This window comes from Micrasema longulum, unplaced genomic scaffold, assembly GCF_059751315.1.
Source record: "Micrasema longulum isolate JH-2025_06_02 unplaced genomic scaffold, ASM5975131v1 h1tg000954l, whole genome shotgun sequence".
Lineage (NCBI taxonomy): Eukaryota > Metazoa > Arthropoda > Insecta > Trichoptera > Brachycentridae > Micrasema > Micrasema longulum.
Genome location: NW_028278145.1, coordinates 265,177 through 277,472, shown reverse-complemented (window position 1 = coordinate 277,472; position 12,296 = coordinate 265,177). Strand labels below are relative to the sequence as shown.

The following is a 12,296-nucleotide window of genomic DNA, read 5'->3' as shown; positions in this document are numbered from 1 at the left end:
TCGACTGAAAGACGCAAACAAACATTGGTATTTTTCGGATAAAATCGCCCCCTTCCCATTAGTAAGAAAGTCTTCTTGGAATAAGTCGCGACTTGAAATTATTACACTTTTATGTGTTCGACAACAAATTTGACCGACATTTTTATTTTATGGCGTTTTCCCTACTAAGGTCACACTCGTTAGTCATACATGGTGTCTTTATTTGGCTATTTTTTTAATTTTTTTTATATGTACGACCAAAGCCAATAACAACAATTAGATGAAGAAACACATGTACAAGGAACTTAGCACTTTGTATCCCGGAGCCGTGTAAAGTGTAAACACGTGTTTATATAACCACGCGTTGTGTCCCAGTCCCGTGTTTTCACGGGGTTTACCAGCTGTCTAAAAAAGTGCATTTTATTGACATCTAGTGACTTTTATTAGAACTTTTTCGCGGCTGGTGAACCACGTAAAAACACGTGACCGGGACACAACGCGTGGTTATTATAATCACGTGTTTACACGGCTCTGGGATACAAAGCACAAAAAAGAGTGAGACCTGTATATGTATGTGCGAACATTGCAATATGGCTCTTCATAAAGGCCAATTTTGGCAAAACTATCATACAAAAATGACTTGTTAAATTATTTCAAATAAATATGAGAATTTTCAATTGATTTAACCCAGTTTTTTTTATAATTATGACACTTTTAAGAAACCCTTCACAAAGCATGAAATTTCTTAAAAATGGGCCGGGCACAGGGTAAATTCTATGTGTATTTCGCCGGTACTCAAAGTGTTAATAAAAAGAACATAAAACTATGAAGCAAAGACAAACGGGTAGTAAAATATTGGCGCATATTTTTATTCTTGTATAATATATTTAAATACACGATCAACATAAAAATAAGACTTCGCGCTAGCATTCCTGTCCCCACCCAACAAACCCATATAAAACTTTGTTTAAATATCTCGTAATGAATGCGATTCAATTGTAAATATTATGTTGTATGTAGATAGTACTAAGATACTAACATATTAACTTGAATAATATATATATGAAAACGTCACAGCACTGTCTAGAACGCCTCGGTAGCGAGGTGAATAGAGCCACCAAAAAGAGAAGAAAACGATTATTCCAATGCTTTATTTTCATAGATAAAGAAAGCCTTTGACTTGCATTTAGATTATATTTAGATTACATTTATAGCTTTTCACTAATATTACCCACCCACGTACCCACCATGACAAGAAAACATTATAAATTACACGTGTAAAAACTACATTAAATTTTAATTAGTATGAATGTATTTTTGTTTTATGTTTTTTCTTTATACAGGGTGTTCTTTAAACCCTGTCACATCCGAAACCACGATGATCAGTATGAGCAAGAAGACATATTAGCATATTTAAAACAATATTTAGAACGCATAATAAAAAAATATATATATATATAAAAAAAAAACAAATGGTTGCTTACTTCTGCAGAGGAGAAGCGAGGGGGGCGTGGCCATGTGATTGACGGTGTATTAGACTCCCCCCTCCCCTCTATTCGCTTCTCCCTTGTAGAAGTAAGCAACCGTTTGTTTTTTTAAATATTTTATTTTTTTAAATTTTATTCGTTCTAAAAAATTATTTAAATGGGCCAATATTTCTTCTTGCTCATACTGATCATCGTGGTTTCGGATGTGACAGGGTTGAGTGAACACCCTGTATATTTCCTTAGTTCATATTTCCGAGTAGCCCGTTACCTTAGCCTCGATACTGTCTGTTAGTGCTATTATCTATGTGCCAATATGTCTTCTTGGTCATACTGATCATTGTGGTTTCGGATGTGACAGGGTTTAAAGAACACCCTGTATATCCTTTTTTTTAATGTACTCGTATTTAAAATTATATAAACTCTTATAAATAAACAACTACAACAGTGTACTCTCCTAGCACAAGAGTTAGTATCTTTTTTTGGAGAGTTACAGTGATAACATTTACTAGATGTGTAAAAGTAAATACGTATAGAATTTTTAAAAATTAAAAAAATAAAATTTGTACAGAAGTAGGGAATACATAAAATAGTCTGCATATGTATGTAGGTATGTACTGATATTATCTTTATTACCTATTAATTTTCGGAACGAATTTTAACGATCGGGATTATAAAGTGACATTTATAAGTTAATTCAAATAAAGATAAGTCATTTGGGTTACTTTCTCGTAAATCATAACCTCGTAAAATTATTATTATTATTTTGTCCTACATTACCACAAAATCCACCAAATCAAACATTGGCGTTATATATTCAATGCTTTGTATTTCCAACTGTTTTAATCTTGCACATATTATAATGTACAGGGCCCCGATTACCGATTACATTGGGAAGTAAACGATGATATCTTTGAATAATGTCCGAAAAGTAAAATCGAATTTGCTGTACGAAATTGACAACAAAAAAGAAATGCTTTTTAAATTATTTTTTTATTATTTAAAGCCAATTCAATTGCAACTTACTGACGAAGATTAGATACTACGAATATTGAAACAAATATTCACATTTAATTTTTTTTTAAATATTTTTTTTACTTTATGGACAATAGACGTTAACTTCCCATTGTAATACTGGCCCAGTGCCTCGATTATGAACGCTTTCTTTTTATGTACATATCGAGACGGTATACTTAACTTCTGTACTATCTGTATCTTACCTCGGTATGTTCTACCTGATTGCTATATCAACATCATATGATCGTAATAAGCCAATGAATGACCTAAAAATTAGTCCGCGTTCCTTACGTCATTAACATTTAAAATAGTTCTCATTTATATTTTAAATAGGCTTCTTTGATAGAAAGTGCCCACTTCAAAGCTATTATAAACAACAATAAATCCCAACTCAAGCAAACAATTCTCACTTGAACATGATTTTTATATGACTTTTAACCATTGCCAAAACGATATGCTTAACGATTGTCTGCATTTATCTACTGAGGTAGTACGTAGCTATTGCAAAGCCGGCACTCGATACGTTCTCTCAGAAAGATAATAAAACAGATGGAAAAAAAAATTAACTAAATTTATTTTTTACAGTAGTAACTTTCTAACTATAGGATAGAACCTAACGAGATTATTTTTGCATCTAGCCGCTAGTTTCTCATAATCTGACAGTTATGTCGGAATACGACTCGACTTCAAAATTGACTTATTTCTCTCTAATATTTTAATAGGCTTTTAAAAAAAAGGTGCCAACCTCAAAACGATTAAAAAATTTAAAAAATCATAATTAAAGAAAAAATTACTCGATTAAAAAAAAGTTATGCCACTTTTAATGCGTAGATAAACGTATCGAGGGGTTCTAGACCCGTCGGTATAAACCGATGTACTTACATCAAAACTTAGTGGTAGGGGTATCGATAGTATATCTTTGTAGTCGGTCTGGAGAATTTTATCTTCAACTATGACGTCATACTGAAGCTATGTCATTTTAGAGCGTAGATATTGTACCGTGACGTACGCCTCCCCTTGTTTAATATCGATGTACCTACCCAAAACTTGAAGGTGAGGGGTCGGTAGTATATCTTTGTAATCGCTAGAGCGAATTTATCTTCAACTATACCATCAAAGTGAAGGTATGACGTCTTTATCTTCCCATCATAATCGAGGCTTAGGGCCCCGATTACATTGGGAAGTTAACAGAGTTATCTTCGACTAAAAAAAAACTGATATTTGTGAACAAGAATGAGTATATTTGCATCAATCTGGAAACTCAACACAGGACTATGCGTTTTAAAGTGTGCTCTTTTATATAGGTATTAAAGTTATCATAGAATTACGCATTACAAACAAAAGTAATAAATCTTTATTAACTATAATTTAAAAGGTAATAAATACAAAAATAAATCCAAGGTGTTCATGTTAAAAGGCGCACATATTGCCACTAGTAATTTCTATCAGCCTGACTTTAAAAAAAATAATTAAAAAAAAAAAAAAACAGTTAAAATAGTTAAATGATGAAAATCAATCAATTAACGCTAATCCAACGATTTTTTTTATTATATTGAAAACATATTATACATAATTATATACAATATTCCCAAGGAGTTTTTTAAAAAAAACTCATTTAGGGACATACAGATAATAATTTTTTTAGAGACGTTTTTAAATTTTAAACTATAATATTATTTAACAAAAGTAGAAAAATTAAAATTATGATATACTACAAATTAAAAAGGGTATGAAAAATACTTGAAAATAACAGAATAAACAGAATACTAGGCATGGAAATAAATTCAAAATAATGTTTACATTATGCAATCTGGGAAAGAAAATTGAAAAAGTTTAAAAATTACATGGATGTATATATACATACTGAACTAGTACAAAATAAAATCATTTTTTTTAATTAACAAAATATGCGCACACCCAATACAGGTTAATTTTTTTTATCAAAAACGTTGAAAAAATTGAAATTATGTATACAAGCCAAAAAAAGTATATAAAAAGAAAAAAACACAAATAACATTTAAATAGTATTAAAAATTACATATACAAGCAAAAACGGTGAAATATTAAAAGGTATATGTTCAAGATGCGCATTCTCTATAAACTAACATTATTTATTCAAAGTACTTCTGGAAAAAATAATTCTTCAATTCGCACGTCCTGTTTCTATATTTTGAAATAGGTACTTTAAATTTTTGTGGCAATTTATTAAATTCCTTGAAACCTATGTATTGTAAAGATCTAGTACCAAACTTCGTAGACTTTACAGATCCAATATATATATTGTTTTTTGATCGAGTACTGTACCGATGGATGTCTCCAATGAAAGCTGGCTTTATGTTACTGTGCATTGAGACGAGAGTAGTATTAATGATAGTGTCAGTTATCTCGAAATAGGAAAGCATGCTAAAAGGCATGATTTTTGTTTCAAAATAAATGTCCCTTACATGAGTATCATACATGAGATTCGATCCTTCACTTACACGTACGTCATGCCTTGAAAATAATATGTAGTAACGCAAATGAAATGAAAATAAATAACTATGTTGTATACTATATACATAATATAAATACCTTAATATACGTTGAAATTACATAAAAAATTAAACAAAATTCGTCAACTTTAAATATTTATAAGAAAAATATATTTTACGTCCTATTCCCGAATCGTCAAAAATTTCGCAATGTTCGCGTTAAGTGGCCAACAGTTATTAGATGCCATAGAATCTCTGCACTTCCAGTAGGACAAAATTATATAATAATTCAATATAAAATTTACCATTGGCAACATGTTTTTTTTTTTCTAGAAGTATTGAGAACTGTCCACTGATTTTTTTTTAATTTGCAAAAAAGGTTTTTTTAATTTTCAAAAAAAGGGAGGCCAACGGCACGCGGTGTTCCCAAGCGGTCACCCATCCAAGTACTGACCGCGCCCAATGTTGCTTAACTTCGGTGATCGGACGAGAACCGGTGTGTTCAACATGGTATGGTCGTTGGCGAAAGCAGTATCATTTTTACAATTTATATAACTTTTAAATATGTGAAAGAAGTCATATTTTCTCACATTTATAATCATGGAAAAATAATAAGACCGATAATATATTAAATTATGAATATTGGGATATTAATATTCACAATATTCATTATTTTACAGAATCTATTCTAATATTATAAATGCGAAAGTGCATTTGTCTATTTGTTTATGTTTCCTTTACGTCGCAACGAAGCAACCGATTAACATGATTTTTAAATAGGGATAGCCGAAGAGTTGAGCAGTGTCATCGGCTACTTTTTATTCCGAATAAAAATATCACTCCGGCGGGAAAATTCTTAGTTGAAAAATAAGTTTTTTTTTCACGTCGCTACGGAACGACCAATTGGAGTGAAATTTTTTCATAGATCACAAGTTATACTTTTCATGGCAAAAAATTCACTAACTCTCTCGGCAATTCTTTTGGGAAAATGAATTGCTGAAATTTAAAAAATTACACTATGAGGTATAATTAAATAGAGATGGTGCTTCATAGATTATAGTTTAAAATTATGTTCTGCAAAATGACCATTGTCGTGTCAATATTGCCGTGCAAAACGCGTTGTAGAGTAAAAAAGACTAACTGTCTATCCCGGCCTACTGTGAATTCAAAGCTGCATGTCGCGCCTTTTTCAGCTGCTTCACATTTACTGACTAGAAATTAAGTTCCGGAACTTAAGTGTAATGGAACACGAGACGGTGCTTAATGCTGCATCTAGTGTATACATATTGATATATCAATGCGTAGACAAAGAATAACGGATCTTCATATTTTTTGCATAGAAATTGTTGGATATCTCACAACCTATCAGGCGACTTTTTATCCCTAAAAAATCTATGATTTCATCGGGAAAATTCTGACGACAAAAGTAATGACTAATAATTTCTTCCTAATTAATACCAAGCTAGCGATGCCGCGGGTAAAACTAATGAAAAAATAAAGTTAATCCAATCTAGATGAGTGACATCTACCGTTTCACATTTAAAGCGTATTAAGATTCTGTTCAGAAAATTCAATAGGACAGGTATTTCAAAGTAAAAAAATATCATGACCCCATTATGTCCACGACCATTATGAGTAATTTACATCACTAAAAAATCTTAATTTCCGTGACAATCCCAGTAACATTTTTGTGAACCCACGTAATTTTAATAAAAATAAACGTTGTTAATTAAAATCTTTTTATCTGCTTCATTGGAAAATAATAAAAATGTTTTTGAAAAGTCGTATAGATGGCAATAGTGCATTTAAACAAAAAAATACAACAATATTTTGAGTTTGTCCAAATTTTTATAGACAAGGACTGGATTCAACTCCCTGGGGAGCTGTTTATATTAACATATTACAACAGAGATGAAGAACATTTAAGAGAAGGTAATATAGAAGTCCAGGCCTACAGGGCTTATGACCTGTCAACTACTTTACACACTGTGTAACATTCACCATTCTGCCCATATTAGAACATCTATATTCCTTCAATTCTTTCATCTGTTGATGTTTGTGAAGTTAAAGAGCTGAAACCTTTATTTATGCGGGTGAGATTCATATAATTGAATTATTTCACCTACATACTAGACTAGGCAACGCCTGAAAATGTTATTTTTTCAATTTCTCTACTTCGCTCTTAAACTTCACAAACATCAACAGATGAAAAAATTGAAGAAATATAGATGTTCAAATATGGGCAGAATGGTGAATGTTACACAGTTTGTTAAGTGGCCACTTAAACCAGCCATTGACAGATCATAAGCCCTGTAGGTCTGGACTTCTATACTACCTTCTCTTAAATGTTCTTCATCTCTGTTGTAATATGTTTAAAAAAATACAAGGTCTGAAAATAAGTATTACAAGAATTAACTAAATAAATAATAATATTACCCAATTTTAAGATTACTGTTTATTCAAAACGTAAGTTTATTAAAGAAATATTATTGTATCGTACCTTTATGATACCTAACCTATTAACAAAAATATCCATAGAACAAACCATTAGAGCCACAGACTTTAAAAATGTACTTAAAATATTGATGATAACATCAACTGGTCTAAAAGTATAAAAATAACATTAAAAAATATGAGGGTTTTATAATCGAATAAATAATTTGAGATAATCACCCGCATGAGACCACGCGTGAGATAGGTATTTTATGCGATGCACAAAAATATGTTTTTCGTTGGTAAATGTATCACCAATACCTCAAGCGAAGCGACGTCCGTCCGGCTCCAATGTTTATTGGTAAGGTATCCAAAATAAAACACTTTTATTGGATTTAACTCTACTTTTATTTTTTTTAAATATATGTGACACAATAGTTCTAATTGTTTATGGATAATCTATAACAAGACGAAAAGCGTCACATATATATTTGAAAAAATAAAAGTGTTTTATTTTGGATACCTTATCCAATTTGAACATGGAATTCTATCAATTATCTGCATACACAATAAATAAATCCAATGTTTATCTCGAACTAAATTTTTAAAGACTAAGTTTGCGTTCGACAGTAAAAAATATTCATTCGGTGAACTCCGTACAAATTTATATGAAAATCGGACACGGCAGAATCAATAAACATTATTAATAATTTTAAGTGAATGTCGGAACAAATACACATTTATTTTTTATTTTTATTGCCTTTATAATATTTCTTATATTTTATGATTCGCTATGTTTTGTTTTCAATATTTTTTTTTCTAGACTCCCATATTCTATTCATGGGGTTCTCCGTTTCTAAAAGAAACAGAATTTTGAGTATGCCGAAATGTTTGTAGACCAAGCTAGATTTCACTCCCTAGGGAGTAATTAATATATAAAATTATTGCAACATAATGAGAATACATTTGTAGATGGATTTTGGAAGTCTGGGCAATTACAGGGCTTATGACTTGTCATTGGCTGGTTTAAGTGGCCACCTTACACATTGTGTAACATTCACCATTCTGCCGATGTAGAAACACATTCATTAAAACACGTCTATTAAAATATCTCTCCATAACAATGTTAGAACCGTCTTACAACACCTTTTAATTCCTCGGGCCTTAGGAGTTTAACATAATTAATATTGAAATTGCACCTAGGTGTAGATAATACATAGATTTATGTGAGAATTTTTTTAGGAGGGGTCGCCTTAACCAATTTTAAAATATGTATATTTATTTATACACTAGAAATTCCATCTTACTTGATAGACGCCAGTATAAAACGGTACCACTAGTAAAAAATGACAAATAAAAAATACATCAATATTTCAACTATATATTTAATCAACAGAATGTATACATAGATCTTATAAATACGAATAGTAAATAGATTGCGATTTTATTGCAACAGTAAACATAAATTTATAAATAAATTGTAAAAACCACTTGAAAAATAAACATAACATTGTTATATTATATACGTTAATTTGATTAAATTGGATTAAAATGAGCCCACTGTGGCTAACATGAATCAACTGATAAAAAGGAAAACTTTTGTATTCGACATTTTAACTTTGAGCTTTTTGTTAACTGAATTGTTGTCATATTTTTATATTAACATGGATGTTTTATACAACCAGAAAAAAAACATTTTGGATTATACCAATTACAGAAATGAAATATACGCAATGAGTTTACTAGCTTGTTCAAAGAGAACTTTTAATATAAAAACATAAATAAAATTTTAGTATTTTGGAATTTTTTACAGCTCTCTAATATTATGTATTTTAATAGAATTTAATTATCAAAACATTATTGAAACGATTAAAACAACTGACAATATTTATGCTACCTTATCATTTGTATTATTATCATGCATCCCCGTGTAAGGGTGTTATTTTTATAATCCTAATTTTGATATTTACTCAAATTAATCTAAATAAATAAAATAAATTTAAGGGTGCCATTCACGATGTAAGTTTGTACTAATCACATCATTGACAAATCTAAGTGAAATAACAAAAACTTTCATCACTTTCTAAAATAAAAAATACGTTTAGTCTTCTATTTGATTTGTAAATAAATAAATAAATATCATGTTAGGTGTTAGCATAAGTTGTGTCCGTTTTTTTCGAAATGAGTCCCAAAAGTAAAACGGTTATTCGATAGAAAATTTTCTGCTCTACAAGATACTTTGCTTTTAAGTTACATGTAATTTATTTATTATTTTATTTGATTACTAGCCTTCAAAATGGAATGTCAAGTAGATGAAAGTGAGCATTTTTGACACCTCCTTCTGTTTGCGTTCAATCTAGGGAATAAAGCTGCCAAAGCCGCTCGCGATATTTGCGCAGTGTACGGTGAAGATATTAATTAGACTTATTTGTTGTTGTGTCCACTTGTTATTTTCATTTGAAATAAAAACGGACATAACTTATGTTAACACTTTGGGAATACGGGAAGATTTTTTATCACACATATACATTAACAACAGTGTGACGTGGTGAATTTTGTGATGGAAAATGTCACTTTTGAAATTATTTTCAATTCAATGAAAAAATTGTAAACAGTAAAACCAATTAAAAATTACCGCGAATGACACTATTAGGAGTTTTTTTTAAGTGTAAGGTCGGGTGCAGATTATAGTCAAAACTAAACTTAGACGGACTGCATTGCTCTGGAAAGGAAATAAACAAATGAAGTAAGTGTGCTCGTGTTTCCTTTATGAAAACTTGAGACTGGCGGAAAGGTGGCAGAAATCAAGAAGTAGACAATATAGAGGTGTTAATTAGACTGATATAGTAATTTGGTTTACAATACAGAAGTAATTATTTATATAAACTTGTCGAGAGTCAGATGAAAAGCATTTTAAATATACTGTCGCATGTGTTCTTGTGCGTCCGTTTATCTTTATCGCACATCCGATAAAATAGTCATAACCAAAAAATATCTGATATAAAATAAGTCATCAAAAAAACTCTCATACGCTAAAAAAATTGCAACATTCTAGCTTTAAGGTTTACCCGCTTGAAGGTTGTATGACACTCTTGCTCTAACACTTATTTGAACGCCGCTGTTCTCAAACAGTGTCATATTATTAATTATCTTTATGACAAACGTCATATTCGTTGATAAATGTCATATGATTTTTTAAGACATTTCTAAAGATATTATGACACATTGGTATTGCTTCAAACTTAGGTTGTAGAAAAAAAAACTCAGGGGAAAATACGTGGTTTTGAGATAATGTGTTGATTTAGTTTTTTAGCTCTCCCGAAAATGATTTTTTAAAACGGTTTAACGGTTTAACGGATCTGCGATTTGTGTTTTAAGTTCAGACTGATCGTTCCATACATATTGCTGTATAGGTTTGACTATAGTCTGCACCTGGAAAAAAATATGAAACACTATCTCCATATAGGATTGGACATATAATATAAAGAAAAGGCTAGATCGTATAACTACGTATTATTATTTTTACTATCACCTGTAATTACTGCTTAACATTATTTTTTAATAACAATTGCTTTTTTAATGGAAGTATTTAAGTTTTTGATAGAACCTAAGAATTTTCAATAATTGAAAACATTTATCACTAGCTCTAGTTCTATTGTTCTAGAACATTTTTTATAAATAAATACACTGATTGAAATGCGTACAATATTTTAATTGAAAAAAAATTCTTCATAAGGATGGCACATTCTTCATTAATTTGACTAATTTTATCGATACAATTGATTTATTGCCATTTTGATTGAAATTTCAGAATAACAGTGCATCATCCGTGCGTGAATGCTATGTAAGCAATTTTTTTTCGAAATGTGATTAATTTAAAATTCTTGAAAGAAAAAAAAACTTTAATAGATACATACTTTTATTTTTGAGGTGAATTAAAAGTCAACATCTAAACCATGGATAGATTTTTTTTATGATTTAAACCTGATACGTCAATATTGCCTTCTGATCATTTGACAAATCACTATGTACATGGCAACGGTGTAAAGCTAAAAGTACTTTTAGGTTAAGTTAGTTACTTTTGTGTGTAATGTGTTCAGTTGACTACATAATTATGATGTTGTCAATAACTCTTCGTTTACAACTGTTTGATCATTTGATTTCTGCATTGCTTACTACTTATAAATATGTCCTACAGCATTGCAATAACAACTCGTGCGGCTGAATTTGAAATAAACTCATTTTCCGTTAATAAATAAAAGGAAATTTCAACGCAACTGTAGATAACCTTAAAATGCAATAATAACTCGTTTGGCTTAAGTTATCACTAAAAATGTAAAGTGTATAAATAATGCGTGCATTATGAAATATGTCAATATGTTTTGCTGTTTATTCCAGGTTATCATCCTCCGAATAGGTGTCGGTTGAGTTATCCATTTTCTTAGCATCCCTGTCGCAGCAAGAGGTCCGCCATCTTGAAGACCCGAAGCCAGCCGAACATGTCCGACACGCGCGGCACTTCCGTCGGCTGCGCGTCGGACGTGCGCGACTCGGCGCGAGAGGGCGGCTTGGCGGGAGATTTCTTATCCCCGTTCTTCGTCTTCTCCCCGGACTTGTTCAGGTTGGGAGAGGAAGTCATGTCGCGAAATTTGAACTGAAAAAAAAGGAAAAATGCAATAATCCTTCTTGTATATAAAATTATATTATTGTTATTTAGCTCACAAAATGTCATTTGTTAGTTAACAATCTGTAACTTTTTTACTGATATCAATTTTTGATGAAAAAAGGTTGTTTAGGAAATACTTAAATAAATTGATTAAAAATGATTAAATTTGTGTTAATTATACGCATGTGGGCAACCCCCGGCCCGCGGAGATGTGGAGTTTGGATCATACCAAAACTCGTTCATTTA

General features: G+C 30.8%; 1 protein-coding gene and 1 non-coding gene across 2 annotated transcripts in view; both read right to left on the bottom strand.

Annotated features, from left to right (window-relative positions):
• Window positions 1-5,356: 5,356 nt before the first annotated feature.
• On the bottom strand, window positions 5,357-5,475 carry LOC148277938 (5S ribosomal RNA). Its single transcript, XR_015823330.1, has one exon. It is a non-coding gene; the product is annotated as a 5S ribosomal RNA (ribosomal RNA).
• Window positions 5,476-8,751: 3,276 nt separating this feature from the next.
• Window positions 8,752-12,296, bottom strand: part of LOC148277937 (uncharacterized) — a 31,187-nt gene continuing 27,642 nt past the window's right edge. Inside the window, exon 2 of the mRNA XM_088232167.1 lies at window positions 8,752-12,038. Coding sequence (XP_088088293.1) covers window positions 11,826-12,023 — 198 coding nt within the window. The 5' untranslated portion in view covers window positions 12,024-12,038 and the 3' untranslated portion in view covers window positions 8,752-11,825. The remainder of the gene's footprint in view (window positions 12,039-12,296) is intronic.